Below are 18,639 nucleotides of genomic sequence, written 5' to 3'. Positions count from 1 at the left end.
CTCCGATAAATCGAAATCGAATAGTTTAAGATTGAATTTTATACACAGAAATGATAAAATGATCTCGAATATTATGGATTAGATTGGGAGAGAAGCTAAGTAGGTCCAGTTTTGATTGATATTTTGTTTGGATTTTCAACTAACACCAAAAATAGATTCACTTATTAATTATTGAATGTGGAGACAGTTGTGCATGACTTATTGTGATAACTGAAATTGTTTAATTAGTTGCTGAATTCCAGCTAATGGCAGGCTGTTTAGTGGGGTTAATTAGTCAATAAACATGCTTAAGTTGCTAAGTTTTGTGATAGGATGGTTAGGCAATTGCTGATTATAGTGGGTTAAAATTACCCTTTTTGTTTGTGGTTGTAGTGGATGGATGCACTATTATTATGTGTTAGACATAGTACAATTTTTAAAAAATAAAATATTAGTGGAACCTAATCTAGTTCTGAAAAGGAACATTCGAGAACATGTGGAAATTATGTGATTATATAACAAGTTTGGTGAGAATGACATTTCAATTATTGACTAGTAGTTTAATTTTACGCGGATCATTCTTGAAACAAGGATTTATTAGGCATTTGATTGAGATATTGAACAAACAAGTTGTCGTTCAATTCTTTTACTGGATATCGTAATCTAGCCTTGTTGATAAAAAAAAATAGCTAAGATTATTGAGTATTATAGTTAGAAATGGGAGCTGAGATTGAGAACAATTTGAATGATTTTGTTAGGTTATCAACTAACAGAAATGCAGAATCATTAATTTATTATTGACTATAAGACAGTTGATCATGACTTTTAAGATTTTTATTTATAACTGAATTTGTTTGCTGATCTATCCAGCTATTAATTAGGTTTTAGTCAAAAAAAACATGCTAAGTTTGTTTATTACTCTTTTATGTTGTTATGCACTATTTGTTAGGGTGCTTCAGGTTGAAGGTTTGCCCCAATTGGAATTATCTTTGATCTGTTATCAATCATATTAATTTGACCATCAGGTATTTGTTACTCACTTATTCAAATTAGCATAGTATATGACCAATTTATGGGAAAACATTTCTTAATAGGAATTTGTCACTCGATATACTCTGGTTAAAGATGGATGAGTAAACCAAATCAATCTAAAATTTATTATGTACTTCTTAAGGGACGTGCCAAGTGAAAAGATAAAACAGAAGGAGTAATAAACGAGAGAAAAGCTAAAAAGTTAAGTAACAAAACCAGCCATGCTATAAATTCTTTCAGATACAATATATGATCAATGTGTAAATCTACACCATACAGAAAATCCAGGGGTACTAAGTTTGGATTATGCAAAACATTCCACTTGACGTAATAATCAATTGTTAGCAAACATCAAAGAAAGCTTGAATTAAAAAAAAAAAGGCACATTCAAGAAATTTGACTCAAGCTGAAAAATAATGAAACTTTACAATTTAAATTGAAAAAAGAAAAACAGAGAACAAGTGAGGAGAAATTTACATGTCCCATGATTTTCTGAAGATGATTGGCCAACAAGTAAATGAGAAACTTTACCATCTCTAATACTACACCTTTTGAAGTTCCAAACAAACGACATCGTTTCCACTGATGAATGAAAATCTACAAAACAAAACCCCCTTTCGATTTGCAGAGAGCAGGGTGGCTCAAGGTAAGGCTAGTAAAGGAGTAAGAGCTCGTTTGGTGTGAGGATTAAAAATAATAGGGATGGATAAAAAAAGGGTAAATTACAGAAATCGCATATTTTTAAAGGGTAAATTATATTTTATACATGATTAATCTGAGGTACATTTTATACATGATATACTAATGTGATGCGCGAGATACATTAATTTGATGTGCGAGATACATTAATGTGATGCACGAAAATGAGGAATTTTGGAAAACTTACAGGGAATAATGGTAATAAGTAAACTAAAAGGTGTGATTTCCATTTATGTTGTTTGATTTTCATATTTGTAATAACTTATCTCGTCATTTATATCATAGTGATGAGAAAAGCTATTTCAGGATAGCTAGCCTCATGATAACTTATCGTGAGATAACTTGTTTTTAGCCAAACGACCCCTAAAGATTCTGCTTTAAGCCCAAAAAAATTTAATAAATCAATTTTATTATTTTAAATTTGTTTATGTGAAACAAATTGAATGTTAGAAAAAGAAATATATTTATATTTAATAAAAAAAAGAGAATTATCTTATTATTATTATTATTATTATTATTGTTATTATTATCATCATCATCAAGAGTATTTTAGAACTTCAAAGTAAACCGTTCAAATATTTATTTTAATTGATAAAGATTTTACGTCAATATCCATTGTGATGATGATAAACATATGTTAACATCTCATTAACTAGAATTAGCTCTTACTTTTATAAATAATAATATTATTATATGAAGTTATACACTTAATATTTTTTTAAGTAAATACACTAAAAACAAATGATATCCAAGAATTAAAAAAAAGAAATTTAAATTAATAGATATTTTTGTGCATGTGCTTATATATTTGAGATTTCTTATTATAATTTGATTTTAGGCCACTAATTTTATTGAGATATCCGTTGGCAAAGAGGAATCAAAAGATTGAGTTGGGTCAAGGAATCTTGGATTGGGTTGATTTAGAATTTAAAAGTTGGATACAATGCGAAAGAAACCAGTACTTTTGATGTTTTTACGAGAAATGGCGTATATTATGATATATTGCTATTGTTTTGACACTTTTTAATTCGTGGTTATAGTTTCGCGAATTTTCGCTATACGATTTTTCAATTGTACAAATTCAGAATTTGTATCATTCATTCATAATTGTATAAGTCTAAAATTTTTATATGGTTATGCTAGTCATTGCTTACAATTTATGAAAAACTCATAAAAAATTATGTTGTTTGTATATTGGCAAGCAGAATATACAAACGGAGTTTTGAATAATTCCTAAATGTATACAAAAATTGATAGACTTTACCTGTTTGTATATCCGCAACCAAAATATATAAACGTGCGTAATGCACAAATCACAATCTCTATTTGTATATGTTTATTCTATTTATATATTTTGAATGTGAAATATACAAACGGGCAAATGAAATATGCAAACCACATCCTCCGTAGCGAAATAGACTATAGCTATGGAGCGTAATTGCCCAAGTTATAGCTATATAGTTTTATAATATCTATTATCTTTGCTATTTCTGAAATTTTCTCAATTAATAGTTATATTTTGTGTCATTATGATTCATAATCTTAATGAGAAAAGAGACGAGAAAGATTTGGAAGAAAGAGGGAATATGTTGTATCAACAATATAATTGTTATCAATGAATATGTTAATAAATTTGTATTACTTAAAATACTTAGGGCCCGTTTGGATGGGCTTAATAAAAGCAGTTTTAAAAAAGTACTTTTGAAAGTGCTGAAACTTATTTTTAAAATAAGCAGTTATGCGTTTGGATAAAAGTGCTGAAGTTGCTATGCCGAACGTGAAAAGGGAAAAATGGAAGAAAGAGATGTTAGGGTTATGTGGGTAATTTGGAGATTGTATAAAAATATTAAGGGCAAAAAGATAAAAATATGGTCAACTTAAAACAGCTTATAAGCTAAAAAAAAAAAGCACCCTTACCCCAACTTTTAACTTTTGGCTTAAAATAAGTTTTTTTTAACTTAAAATAAGTGATTTTGAGTATTGCCAAACAGCTAAATAAGTCAAAAACCAGCTTTTAAGTCAGTTTGACCAGCTTTTAAGCTGAACCAAACAGGCTCTTAGAATGCTTGCTTTCGGATAAGAAGACTAGTCACTTAAATCTACCTTCCTAGCTTTAGTTACCTTATGTCTTTCTTTCAGAAACTTGTTACTTTTAAGTTGTCTTTTTGCCTGAGGGTTTCGAACAAGACTACTTACTCAACAATTTTTAAAAACTTGGTAAGAAACAATATAGTTTAAAGAGTATTTAGAAACTTAATAATACATAAAATATATTTCTTAAAGAAAAAAATTGAGTCTACTGAACACACAATGTCCTTAAGAAAATTATTCCTCACAAGTATTGGAGATTAATGAAATATATCCTCTAGGAAGATCTTATTCACACACTGTATTGACACCTTTACAGTGTCAACACATCATTCAACGGAAGCAAAGTACAATAAAACTTATTTATGCAGAATAAGAAGATCAGAAAATTCATTATTAAAAAATAACTCATCTATTTATAAACAATAAAGAATAGTATGAACAAGTGCTTAATGTGATTTATTGAAAATATCTCAACCTTTTGGAATAATCAAAAAACACAACCTTGCGAAAAAGTCTCTATTCTTCATTAAATCACAATTCATTCAAATACAATTATATCAATGAATACAAATATATCTGTTGGGCTCGTAAAAGAATTGGTGGATTTGGTTTCGACAATGGACTTGACCTCAACAACACAAAGATATGAGAATATAAAACATAAATACTAAATAAATAAATGATTCATTGACAAAATAGCCAGTAGTCATTCTTGTGATTATTGAGTATTATGATCAGAAATTGGACCTTAGGATTAGACTAGGGCAGATTGGGAACTATTTAAATGATTTTGATAGATTATCAACTAACAGAAATGAAGATTCATTTATTTAATTATTGACTATGAGACAGTTGATCATGACTTAAAAGATTTTTTATAACTGAATTTACTGCTAATCTATCCAGCTAATGAGCAGCCTCTTAATTAGGTTTCAGTCAAAATTTACTTATTTTGTGAATATATATATATAATGGTCACCAGCAAATGGTTAAGTTGACATGCATTATTAGTTAGTCTGGTCCTAATAGAAGGTTGAAATTTATTAGTCTGACTAAATTTATATTCGCGTCCTGTAGTGACAATTTTAAGTGGGGAAACATTTTCTATCATGAATTTCTCGAGGACTCAAACCTAAGACGTAGGTTAAAGGGTAAATGGATCTCATTCATCCCTTCATACCGTTTGATGGTTGTTGATGTATAAGGGTAAATGTACTCATGGCACACTTTCCATCTAGCACTGATGCACAAGATCACAACAGTTGCTATAATGCACAATTTTGTTAAGAAACTATGTCATTTTATAAGTATTTACATTTTGGAATTCAAAAGTAGTTGCTACTCAAGACACATTACATATAAAGCTTGTATTATATCACTTTGGCAAGATTTTATATCTTGAGAAACTACGTTAACATGTCTAATTTTAACTCGAAATTTTCTGGATGAAGCATTTTATCCACCACCTCACACATGGTAGGTCTTGCATCTCTGTCTTCTTCGGAACATTGCAAGGCTAACTCTAATAAAATCTCCATTTTTTCCAAATCGAATTTACCATTCAATGCAGGATCCACAATTTGTTGAATCCATGATTTTCTTTCACTGTTTTCGCGCATTTTTTCTCTAATCCAAGTGACCAACAATCCTAGTCCCATAGAATCATCATCCCCCGAGCCACCATCAGCACAAACTTCGGGACTCTTACCTGTGATCATCTCTAATAAAACAATTCCATAGCTATAGACATCGACTTTGGATGTAATAGGCATCTTGAATACCCATTCTGGAGCCATGTATCCTCTCGTCCCTCTTATCGTTGAAAAGTTTGAATGATCCAAGCCACCTCTGTTAAATATCTTTGAAAGCCCAAAGTCAGCAACTTTTGGCTTGTAATTGGAATCTAAAAGTATGTTCTGAGGCTTTACATCACAATGCAAGACCCATTCTAAGCATTCTTCATGTAAATATGCAAGTCCTTTAGCTGTTCCCAACGCGATTTCAAACCTTTTTTCCCAATCAAGATTGTTGGCATTCAAATTATCTGATAAAGAACCATACTCCATGTACTCATAAACTAAAAGCCTGTGCTTTCCCTCGGCACAATATCCCCAAATTTCGATCAAATTCATGTGATTAACGTTGCCTATAGTGCTAACTTCAGCTAGAAATTCTGCTTCTCCTTGATAGTTAGCTCCATAGAGAGACTTTACAGCTGCAACTCTGTCATCAGATAACTTCCCTTTGTACACAATACCACCGCCTCCTCGACCTATCTCTTCACTGAAATTAGAAGTGGCCTTCTTAAGCTCAGCATAGGTGAATTTCTTGAATCTTGTCGAAAGATGAAGGTAGCCTTGTGTGGTTTCATTAGAGCTTTTTCTCGTTTTAATAAAGTACGTGAGAACACAGAGAATCTCAAAGACTCCAGCTACAACAACTGACCAAATGAATGGCTTCATCCATCCACCATGTTCTTTCCTTCTATAAGCTCTATCCAACATCACCTTTTTATCGTCACATTGAAGGTTCCCTTTATACTGCTCCTGCCAGGCACGTCGTGCTTTAGGCACTTTAAGGTAAACAAAATCAGGCCAACTAGATTGAACATAGCCATTGAACAGAAGTGTTTTTGGGTAACAACCATAAGTGCCATTACCCTGAACATACTTGTATTCAAAACCTTTACAATCGCAGTGTTTCAGGCACAAATCTTTACATTCTTGCAATGTTTTATTGCGAAAATATGCAATATCATACCCATAAAACTCAACATGGCGAAGTGGAATGAAGTCCAACGAGCTTGTATCGTTGCAAGAGATATCGAATTCTGGTTCACAACCATAGGACCAATCTTTAGGATTTTTCATCCTGTATCCTGGTACACAAGAACATTTTCTTCCGGAGACAGGATCATAGGAACACAAACTGTTCAATCCACAAACTCCATGAATCCGACAGGCTGCTGAAAATAACTGCCAAGAAACTTTCCAAATGTTGCTCAGTTTATCTAGGCTGTACAATCGAAGGTTCCCATCTACGTCAAGGCTGAATCTTCTTTGCAATTCCACACCATAATCAGCAGATTGGAATCCAAATCTATCACTCGATGTAAAATTCCCAAAACGATCAAGAACTGCTGTTTTGCTGTCATTATAAGTGGATCTACCTGCAGATATGGATGGAGTATACAAGCAATGAGTTTAATTAAACCGAAAAACTTCAAAAATGAGTTGTACTAAAGATTGAACCAACTAAATTTAAATTCTGAATCCCATCCTTACTAACCAATACACTCAAAAGAAACACATAATGAGTTGAGTGACAACATGCCAAGGATATAACGACTCAAATTCAAATTCTGAATCCGTCTCTACTAACCTGCATCCCAAACGATTAACCACGGGCTTGGCCAGAACACACTTGTCATCTCTATTCCATCAAAGACAAGATGCAGGACATTATCTTCATTAAAATGTAACTGATAGAATCCAGAGGAGAAATTAGTCAAGCTTCTACGCGATACAAGCTTTGAGATTTTCGTAAGTGGTTGTTCAGGAAGCAGTGTATCAGTTGGTGAATCAAAGCTTTGCCATAATCTTTGACCTTGATAAGTTACAAGAACAAGATTTCCATTATCCAACAACCTTAACTCAACAGAGGAAGTTGATGATTGTGTACCAGATTCCCAAACATTGATCTGATTCGCGTCAATCAGTACAAGATTGCCTGATTTATACAGTGATAGATGTGATTTTTGTCCGTTTATCGGTTGATCACGATTAGCCATCCAAACAATTGTGTTGCTTCCATCAGCCAATGGCTTAGTAAACCATATAGCAAAGATATAAGAATTATCACCAACAGAGTAGAAACCAGCAGTGAATTTTCCATTTCGAGACGAAATTAAATCTTGTGGAGCAGAAAGTGAACCTCCAGAGGATAAACGAAAGATTGTTGAACAATAAGATGAAACAAGAAATGAAGCTAAGATTAAAATTGAAATTTTTATATTCATGTTATAGTATGAAATCCTCATTCATAAACAAGTTTTGAAATATGTAACTCTGAACGAGGATTTCAGTAGCTTAGTTGATTGACTAGTTGTATAAATAGAAAGACGGCTACTAAGAAAACATTAAAATGGTAGTTGAAGAATTTGAGAAGTGAATTATTGATTGATCAAAAGAGATAAAGACAAAAAAAAATAGAGGAATTTCTCTGACTTGAAAAGAATGATATTTCTCAAGTTGTTACAAATTAAATTCAAAATTATATCGTTAATCACTTTTAACATTCCTCAGGTGGGAATTAGTGCTTTTTTAAGAGTACAATTGAATATTGAGGCACTAATGTTTATATATATACTAATAACTAATGATATCGTCATTACAAGAACTCGGTCTAATATATTATGTATTGCAAAGCTGTAATTTTTATTTAATAAAAGTGAAAAACAAATAATACTGTTGATGTCAAAGTAATACGAAGGAAGCTAAGGGGTGATGGTACTAAAGGACTAGGTCAGTGATTCAAATGCCGTGACTATGAAATCGTCTTTATTAAGATTTATTTTATTCTCAATGTGAAATTTTTGATCGAGAATTGAATTTAGTCTAGATATCACACGAAAAACAAAACAAAACAAGGACAGATTCATAATAAAATTTTTATCGTTAAATAACTTTTGGATTATAAATCATAGTTGAATGCTTTTGCAAGAGAAAGTAAGTACGACTATTATTATTCTCACCATAGAATTACTTGGTCTAAATTTCAACAGTCGTGGTCTTGTTCTTCATCTGATACTTGGATTTCAAATATTCATTCTCACGATTTTTTTAATTAAAAAAATCAATTTAGAAAGAAATAAAAACATTTAACCCGTCCAAAGACGCAAATTGAACCACTACTAGGCATAAAATTTATTTTCATATTATGATATTTAAGTTAAAAGACCGTATACTTGTTAAATATAATTAGATTTTAAAGAATAAAATTAAATTTTTTTTTTTAAAAAAATAAAAGTTATATCATTAAATGTCCACTAACCCTTCAAATAAAAATAATTTCTTTCGCATCTATTGATTACAATAATTACACATAATAATAATAATAATAATAATAATAATAATAACAGCACTGCAACAAAATTATCATTTTCTGGCGGCTGCTACATGGGGGCTGTCCCTTTTATATTCTTTTTGATGTCTATAATCTATATAATATCATATTGTTTCCCCATTAAAAAATATATCCTTAATTTCGACTTATATAAGATACAATCAATAATACAAACTATATAAATTAAATTGGGGATAATCAACGTATTTTTATAAGCACAAAAGTGTATAAAATCGAACTAAATTGCAAATCGAGTTAAATCGAAAAAAATCATCACTAGTGATTTGGTTTTAACTAAGAAAACCAATTTGACACCAAACCAATGAGACACTATATATGTAATTTTAAAATTTTATTTTATACATAAGAATATTTACTTTGATATCATTTTAAAATATTTCTTATACTATTTTGTAGTTTTTATCTTTTAGTATATTATTTCAAGTTTAAAACATAGAATTCGGAATGGTCCAATAAAGATTATAGTTCATAATATTGATAATTATAATAAAACTTAAATCAAAATCAAATTAATACTAATGCAAAAAGAAATCAATCCAACACTAAGAATGACAATAATATTGAATATTTATTCTTTAGTTTTACATTGGTTTAGACAATTAAAATACATAATCTAATTAATTTTCCTTAAATATTTAGAAATGTAACTAATACTTATTAAACTTATTTTAGCATGATTTAATACTTTTAAATTATGATTATTTTCATTATGACATTACAATATTTATTTTATATGTTGATTTCATTATTATTTTTTAATGAATGTTTTATGTCATCAATACTCATCTCATATTTTTGTGTTAATTTTTAAAGAAACATCTTAGATAATTGTATTTTGGTTGGACTAAAAAAATATTTGAAGCACGAGTTTTACCGAAAATATCCAAACTCTGGAAAAATCCCAAGTTTATTAGTTTGGTTTGATTTATAAATTTAAAAATTTAACACAATGATTTGGTTTGGTATTTGAAAAATTCGAACCAACCCGAGGTTGAAAAGTCCGAAAAAATCCAAACTTTGTTGGTTTGGTTTAGATTATAAATTTTAAAATGTTACACGAATGATTTGATTTGATATTTAAAAAATCCAAATCAACCTGATCATGTACACCCCTAAGCACAGTTATTGAAACCAAAATGAGAGAAATACTTTTATAATCATCACTATCTCAAAACGATTATAATATATTTTTCTTGTTTTAATTTGTTTGGTCTAACTTTTATTTTTACATGTTATAAGATATTTTGCAAACTTTTTATTACGAGAATTAAGAATATTTTGATATATTCAATAAATCTTTAATTTAAAATTATAAAATTTAAATTTTTTTTATTTTTAAAAATTTCATATCAGATAAATAAAATAAATTGAAACGGAGATAACTTTAGTCATGAAAGTTCTAGTCTAATTGGAGTGTCAAACAACTTGTTGACTTTCAAAACCATATTTATTGGCATGGTGAAGGGTATGGGGTGAGGTACCCCATGGAAAACAATATCTTCAAGGTTTATTTGAAGCAGTCTACATCACACTAAATTATCTTCTAGAGAAGTTCAAATATGAGGTACTTTATTATTTTCTTCTTATACTTGGTATGGAGTTTGTGACGCTCTACATGTTCCAACTAACAACTAAACACTTTAACTCGTCCCCGTTGTGTGTCGTGAACACCTAACAACATAAATTGTAGAAGTGTGTAAAAAATTATTTTTATAAGTTTGGAGTGTTCAACTGACACAACGAAGACGAGTTGAAGTGTTTACGGATTAAAAGCTGGATACAAGAAAAAGAGGTAGACATCTAAAATAGAGTCAACAAACACATTTCTTTCTCCTATCTAATATAATATAGTTTGGGTACTTAGATAACTGTTCTCAAGAGCCAGAACATGACAGGCAATAAGTAGCAAAAATTACTAGTTACATGCCTAGTAATACAACATAAAGTTGTACACTGAAACCAGAGAATATACATCACCAGGTGTGATACAGAAGTATATATACACTAGAACAAGAAAGGTTCCAACTCAGTTTTCCTCATTCATGACAACCACATCAGAACCGTCTATAGAATGGTACGCCGACAGGAAAAATGCACTTTGATTCTTCTGCAGGAATCTGGAAGGAAGGTAACTCAGATTATTTGCTGGATTGTAATAACTATATATAAAATGAGCAACAAACATCTATTATCAGCACGCGATTCCAAAATAAGATATCAGTTGGCTATGGAGTAATGAGATCACCTCACAAAGTTACCTACTAATCGTGGTAATCCACATCCGATATAGAAGGTCAATGTCGTGAACAAAGATAGCCCAGGAGTTCTAGCTAAAGACGATCTTTCTTATAATGGGCATCTGCATACTGAAGGAGTTACTTGAATAGATTGATAGAGTTGATCAAATCTTCCTAGGAATTAGAAGGGGAACATTGAACGGTTGGAACAAGGACAAAATATGATGCACTGCCAAGGGAATCATCCTGATCACCATCGACCAAAGATGAAACGGGATGATGTCTTCCGCTCAACTATGACCAGTATTTGTTGTAGCAGTATCAAAGTCTGAATTGTGATTGTGTGTATGAAATCGAAAGAGACCCACAAATTGCCCATTGATCACACTAATTCCTCTATCCTAAATAATCTCGGGGAAGCTGAATTTGAAAATTCCGGAGGACGTGGTAGATGATCAATACTATGGATCAATCATATCATGAGTTATTTAATGGGAGTTCTAAGAATGATGATTGATCTTCTCGTACTGATGTCTTGACTGATGATGTTGAAGATGAGGAAATCGGTATTTAAGGTCTTAATTTATGAACTACTGATTTCAATTGATAAGCCACCACCTTCTTATCATGAAGAGGAGATTTTTTCCACTCATTATTTTAGGTAGACATACACACTTCTCATAATCTCTTTAAGTATTCCTGAAGTCCTAAAATCATCAACAACAAGCGGGGTCTGGAGAGGGTAGAGTGTACCAGACCTTACCCCTACCTTGGCAGATAGAGAGTTGTTTCCGAGAGACACTCGATTCAAGGAAAGCAAAAACTAAGGGCCTAAAATTAAGTTAAGAAAATCTCTGTCACTGTGTCAGAAACATAAGATATCTAAACCTGAGAAAGTCTTGCAATTTCTGCTTCAACTCTGTCAATGTCTCATCTTCAATACTTGCATAGAACAGAATCTCCGGCAACTTAACTGCAGACAACAAAAGGAGTGGCTGTTAAAGGTATATATCGATGTTGGATGTGAAAGTCAAGTTTAAAGTAAAATCAACTTCACAATCATGAAGTGACACTGAAACTCGGCAAAACTATTCACAAGCATCTGTATCACTCACTTATGTATAATATACTAAGGCTGCTTACTACTCTGTGCCTCTGCAACATTGAATTTTGATGCAAAAGTCTAAAGAAATTATTTTTCATCTTGACATGGGATTTAGTCTTCACCACCTATGGCTCCGTGTAACCAAATAAATAATCTACAAATATTGTGGTTACTCCCTGTAACTTATCCAAAAAGGAATTAGATGAAAATAAAAGGTTCTCCTAGCTGGACGAGAGTTGCATAGCCATAAGTCGGATGGAACAAAGTCACCAAATAGCAAACTTAAGGTAATTACACACCCAGAAATGAAGACTTTGAAGTCAACAAGTATAGGGAGCTAAGTTTCAAACGTATAATACGAAAACTAAACAGTTGCATATTAAGACATGCAACATCTGATTCATCAACTGCTTGAAAATTTGATTAAAATGGAACGTACCAAAAAGGCGTAACAAATGCTCAGCTCCATACACAGAAGAAGGTGAGACATCTTCTTTAATTGATTTCTCAAACTGTTCCCGCTCGTTTTTGTAAAGGAGCATAGCAGGAAGTGCTTTGTCGAAGTAGCATTGCAAACCATTAAGAATCTCTCCAACAGACTCAGATATCCTTCACCCACCAGAATCAATTAAGGTAAAATTTAATTTACTAGTCATTCAGCTTGTATTACTTGATGTATGGAATCAATGCTACTCAAAAGATCAACAAATTAGAAATGTTAAGAAGAAAATTTAGCAGATTCTTGCATCTTCATAAGACGACGGAAAGAAGTGAAGCAGATAATAGGTGGTCATCAACATTAAATATATATTCCAAAGAGTTTGTTGTCGAAACAAATCCACGAGATAGAAGACATAGAAACTTTGCAGTCCAACTCACAGATAGACTTAAAAGATTCTTTGCAAAGATGAAAGCATTTTTTTTTTTGATAAATCAAATTCAAGGAAACAATTCTCTAGACCATAAAATAGTGCCCCTCTCTTCTACTATTATCATAAACAACAGAGACTCTAAGAAGGTAAAATTTAATGAAATGAAATGAAAGGAATAAAATAGTAACCTATCAAATAATTAGAGAAATATTTAAGTGACATAGATGATAGAGAACTTACAGTCCATCCTTTTTCAGCCGGTAGTCATGATATTTCTGTAGTATGTCTTCCACATTTGGAGAACGAGGAAGTCTGACGAGCTGCATAAAATTGTCCCGTCAACTCAATCAAATTAACAGGATAGAGAGCCGTCAATTATCCCCCAAATCCCAATAAAAGATGGAGAAACGAGACACACCAGGTCCACAAATTTGAACAGAAAAGAAAGCAGAGTGTATATGACATTTAAGATGTGAATTCAAGTTAGGTCAAAAACATCTTCCTTTAGGCTTCAGTAATAACAACTTCTATTTTCAGAATATAACATCCTTCCCACCAGAATGAGAGTTCTGAGAAGGATAAAATAGGATATTTCTCTTTCTCTAGGTCATGCCAACTAAGCTAAATATCTATCTCTGTATAAACCTAGATGAAGTGCTCAACTTTATGCTTTAGGCCTACAAAAACTCTTCTGGAAACTTTAATTAAAAGTCAACTATCTCATTTAGCCCCAAGTTGAAACTACAAAAAGGTGACAATGGAAATAACTGCTAGCAATAGTGTCATATCAAAGACATTGTTACTCTCTTCTTCATGTATAATTGATCTTTTACCTACAGCATAAAGGGTTGAATCACAACGAAGTTGAAAAAAGTGTGTTAATAAGCATCTGATGCTTTCATTCCACAAGAAATGACCTACTTTTATAAGTGATAACAATATGCGTTGCTACTAAAACGTTTGATAAGTCATTAGAGACGCTGAAATAGGGAGATGTTTGAAATTTTAGTTTCAAATATGAAAGTAGAGTTCTAAACAAAGGGAGTACTTGTCAAGTTTGAAATAATAAAGCAGAACCAGTCTATTAGTTTGTATTGTCGGAAAAAGGAAAAAAATAACCAAATTAGCTTGAATTATTGGAGAAGAATTACTTCACAATTTATTGAAAGATATCAGATGTTTTGCATTGAGAAAAAGAAAGTAAAAGTGTTTTAGAGATAAGAGAGTGTAATCAATCACATATTTCACCTTTTTTCCTGGACAATGATTCTAAATTCGTCTTCTCATCAAGCAATTAAGTAAAAATTAAGAAAGCAGTGTACAACTTAGACTACATTATGAATTGGCTCGAAGCGCAAAACAAAAGAAATGAGATATGAGTTTAATATACACAGTTCGTAGAGTAAACCGCAAATGCTCAATGTTCTAACTTAAAATAAAGGAGATAAAAATGAACTACCAGTCTACACCATACTATTACAAGTACAATAACAAAAGACAGCAGGTTTGAGAATATGGAGATTTTTCATGAAAAGTAATTAAGCAACATGGCGTAGTAGATATCCTAACAATGTTTTAAGGAGACAATCAGAAAGTTAGAGCATTTATCATGTCCTTACCTTGCCCAAGTGGTTGACAAATTCACAATCATCAACCAGCTGTTTCTTCAATTGTGGAGGTATTTGGATATTGACAAGCTTTTCTGGAGGAGGACCATCCTTGTCCTGACAAACAGCTAGATTATAATCTAACAAGTAACATCTAAATCAATCAAGAAAACACACAAAGAGACCAAAAGGGACAAGGAAACCAAATGGACATATTTTTACAGAAAAAAGTGTAATTAAAATAAGGACTCTACCTTCATGATTGCAACAGAAACCTTAATAAGCATCCGATTTTTAGCACAGAAAAGGTAAAATAGAACACAAATGTACCTTCGGTGGAACATCACTCTTTCGCTTTCTGCCTCTTTTCCCTGTAATCAAACAATAACTGAATGGAATCAAGTACATTATATACTTCCCAGATTTAAGAAGGAAATAGACTACTTAAAAAGCATAGAGAAAAACAAGATAACAGCAGAAAAAGTATGAATTCTGAAAATCCTATAAAACACATACATCAAAATAGGAATATTTCAGATCAAAGATGTAAAACCTGTGCACATAAATTAAATCTGGAGCATGAAAAGATTATTTTTGTCATCTATAGAAAATGATCTTCTTTCAAAAGCCAACAGATGGACTCTTCTAATCACAGAAAAATAGAAGCAACCCAGCCCGTCCGCCACGAAAAGAGGAGGGGAGAGGGTAGACCAGCAGAGGGACCTTTTCAGATATAGGACAAGAGGGAAACCACCCCATAGCTTATTCAGTAGAGTACAAGTGATCTAACCTGTAGAACCTTTAGTTTTTATTTGTGATCCACGTGCAGCCTTCTCATTTTTATCTGTATCCTGTTTTTTCTTAAGCTCCTGCTGCTTCTGAACATTCTCTTCTGTGTGTTTCATTAATCGATCTATGCCCGCCCATTCATCCCAGCTGTTAAAAGTGAAAGAGAAATCAAAAAGATAAATGCCTTCCTTGATGAAATGCACAGAAAGTGAATCAAATAAACCACTCTATGCTCGACCAGGTGTAAACCAATCACTACTTACAGTCACCAATACAGGCTAGAAGCATCGAAAAAACATCTGATTTCAGCAAATTTTTAAGAAAGGATGGAAACATCATAAGCAGGTCAATCGTTTATAAAGAAGGAACTTGAGTCAGTTGAATGAAAGGTGAACTAGTGTGAGGGAAATGCTAGAGACTACCGAATTGACTTTTAAGAACCATATGATTATGGAACTTATCGATTAATCAAATGCACGTCAATTTGAAAACTTGCCGCCAACAAGAATTTTATTTAGAATTAAACTTCTGCCTGAGGAAAAGCTTGAATGATGTACTCACCTTTTGTTCCAACCCTGAAAAAGGTAAAAGAAGCATTGGTTAAGCACATATCTAAACAGTCACCTTTTTTTGCTCCCCATGCAACAGATTCATATCCATGAGGAAGTACTCTCTACCAACTTAACAGAAGATGGATGACAACAATGTTTACTGTTAAAAAATGGAATTTTTAAAATATCATAGAGCTGGAGGGCTGATACTTACAAGATAATGAACAAAATATCTCCACTCCCTCATTTGATACACAGCTTTTTGAACCTTCTCACCCAGAAAAAAGAAGAAGAAAAATTCAAAAGCAGTAGATGAGTACAAAATTCATGGGGAAAATTGGCATTAAGAATAAGATTAACTAATATTTAGACTTTCACAGGTAAGACAGAATTATAGACTGGAAGTTTTACACGAAGAAAACAAAAATCATGTGGAATGGTTAGATCTACATACTAGCAACATGATTCATGAACCGAATCCCTTCGCAATCCACGTGATCAATGACTTCCTCTCTAAATTAAATTAGTTTCTACTTTAGAAGATCATTTTTCTTATCACCAAATTCTCTTCACAACAACATAATGTATGGTCATTTGTTTTTAAAAGTGTTGTATGACATATTGAAATTATGCAATTTCTTCTAGGATGAGTCAGACTCCAGTGGTTATAGAAAATCAAAATTAATTACGACGTTAATGATTCTCATTGCAGATGTTAAGGAGGTTGTGCCCGTAGCAGATCAATCCAAAACTAGATTCATCAATTTTAAAATATTTCCTTTACAAGAGAATGGAATGATAAGTGAATTAAAATCGAGTGGTTGTATATAAAAGTGAAATGTAAGTTCTATAGAACAATTATAAAACCAACAACTTATATAAGGGTGAATGTTGGTTCCCTAAAGTTCAACACAACCACAAACTGAGTGTTGTGAAATGTGGATACTACAACGGATGTGCGGCCATAAAGTCTAGCCAAGATTAGAAATGATCACATTCACGAAAAGGTTCGATTAGCAGACATCGATGATAAATGAGAGGTCACTTGAGATGGTCCCGTCATCCGCCCACAGATGTTAACCCATGGTTAGTGAGATGTTAAAAGGGGACGAGGTAGACCTAACATAATTGGAAAGGAAGTCGTCTAGAATGACCTACAATCCCTTGCAATCCATATAAACTTTGCAAAAGTAGAGCACAATGGAAAAAAAATCTATACCGACCATATGTATTAGTTGCGAATAGATTTTAGTCAAGTGAGCACTCAGAGGTGGAGCTAGGGTAGCGCAAGGGGGTTCGTCAACTAACTACACTTATATATACTGTCAGAAGTATTTTTTATGTATTATAGTTAATGTTGAATCCCCTATGTTTATCTCTTTACATTCTGAAAATCCTGACTCCGACACTTTTAATATTTACTTAACGACCGTTTCTTTCTAGAGATTTTTGACAGTGAAAATCTTGACTCCGTCACTGTTAGCACTTTTACTTAACGACCGTTGCTTTCTAGAGATTTTGAATTCTAACAGTAAATCCTTGTATCTACCTTAATCATCTCCCCTGTGATCTTATATATAGCTGTATCCCTTATCATCTTAATTTTTAACATAAACCATAAGACAAGGATACACCAGGAAAAGACTACTCTTTTTTCTTCTTTAAATTGGGTATATAAGAAATGGTGGAGGGGATCAGAAGGTGCGAATTGAAACCTCACCAACACGGTGAAAGTTCAGCTACACAACCAACTAAGCTACTCAAATTTCCCACTCAAATCAAATTTCTACTCAAATAATTGAAATCAAACAAGTCAGATAAAAAAGCAGTCTTTTTTACCCAAATGCACAAAAAGAAAAGGTTCAAGATTAGCAGGGTAAGGAATGTTGTACCTTAGCTTCATAGAGTTGTTGGCTATGAAAGGCAAGAACTTTTTCACCTTCTCGAAAACGGGACGCAGGAGGCGATGGATACTCAACAGGCTCAGCTTTAACATCACCCATGTCAATGTCAGTTTCATGGGTGGGGGAGCCGCCCCCTTCATCGGAGCCGATGATGGAATTTTCCGTTACTCCAGCAGCATTTGAGCTGTCCATTTCTGTACAACAAAAGGAAATTAAAGGGTAAATTGTATACAACAGTTGAGCTTTTTCAATCGGAAAATCAAGAAAATGGAGTGTACCGGTTAGGTGGCGGAGAACGATGATGATATGGCGGCACTCTGCTTACTGGAACCCAAAATTGGCAATTTCTTCTTGTAGCCAATTGCTGTAGAAAAGGTTTTTATATATATACATATGTTCTTTTTTAGGAAGAGTAGTGCATTTATTACCCTTTTTGTTGTGTCCAAATAACTAGTATCGTATTTTTATGTGATTTTTAATTTGTTTGATTAAATTTATCATTTTGAGCGATAAAATTGGAAACCTAGAGACATTTGATTGATCGTTAATTAGTTTGATGTATTTGTTTCTTTATTTAAATAAATATTTGAATCATTTTTTTATTGGTTCTATTTTGAATTATGGCGCG

General features: G+C 32.3%; 2 protein-coding genes across 2 annotated transcripts; both read right to left on the bottom strand.

Annotated features, from left to right (window-relative positions):
• Positions 1-4,902: 4,902 nt before the first annotated feature.
• On the bottom strand, positions 4,903-7,935 carry LOC107017341 (putative receptor protein kinase ZmPK1). Its single transcript, XM_015217594.2, has 2 exons — positions 7,183-7,935; positions 4,903-6,970 (listed from the first exon to the last, which is right to left on the bottom strand). Exons 1-2 carry the CDS (start codon positions 7,838-7,840, stop codon positions 5,208-5,210), a joined length of 2,421 nt encoding a protein of 806 aa, XP_015073080.1. The 5' UTR covers positions 7,841-7,935; the 3' UTR covers positions 4,903-5,207.
• Positions 7,936-10,752: 2,817 nt separating this feature from the next.
• Positions 10,753-18,425, bottom strand: LOC107015928 (protein MRG1-like). Its single transcript, XM_015216375.2, has 11 exons — positions 18,290-18,425; positions 18,000-18,205; positions 16,322-16,375; positions 16,118-16,131; positions 15,558-15,703; positions 15,098-15,138; positions 14,780-14,884; positions 13,401-13,480; positions 12,728-12,897; positions 12,072-12,156; positions 10,753-11,063 (listed from the first exon to the last, which is right to left on the bottom strand). The coding sequence occupies exons 2-11, from the start codon at positions 18,201-18,203 to the stop codon at positions 10,973-10,975; spliced, it is 990 nt and encodes a 329-aa protein (XP_015071861.1). The 5' UTR covers positions 18,204-18,205; positions 18,290-18,425; the 3' UTR covers positions 10,753-10,972.
• Positions 18,426-18,639: the final 214 nt, after the last annotated feature.

Source organism: Solanum pennellii, chromosome 4 (genome assembly GCF_001406875.1).
Source record: "Solanum pennellii chromosome 4, SPENNV200".
Classification (NCBI taxonomy): domain Eukaryota; kingdom Viridiplantae; phylum Streptophyta; class Magnoliopsida; order Solanales; family Solanaceae; genus Solanum; species Solanum pennellii.
This window is presented reverse-complemented; position numbering and strand designations above follow the sequence as displayed.

What these genes read in the sequence shown, in the direction of transcription:
- LOC107017341 (XM_015217594.2), bottom strand. Translation starts at nt 7,840, where the DNA reads ATGAGGATTTCATACTATAACATGAATATAAAAATTTCAATTTTAATC. An exon ending in GTTAATCGTTTGGGATGCAG is followed by an intron (nt 6,971 to 7,182) that starts GTTAGTAGAGAC and finishes CCATATCTGCAG; the next exon opens with GTAGATCCACTTATAATGAC.
- LOC107015928 (XM_015216375.2), bottom strand. Translation starts at nt 18,203, where the DNA reads ATGGACAGCTCAAATGCTGCTGGAGTAACGGAAAATTCCATCATCGGC. An exon ending in AGAGTGATGTTCCACCGAAG is followed by an intron (nt 14,885 to 15,097) that starts GTACATTTGTGT and finishes GCTGTTTGTCAG; the next exon opens with GACAAGGATGGTCCTCCTCC. An exon ending in AAATTGCAAGACTTTCTCAG is followed by an intron (nt 11,064 to 12,071) that starts GTTTAGATATCT and finishes CCTTCCTTCCAG; the next exon opens with ATTCCTGCAGAAGAATCAAA.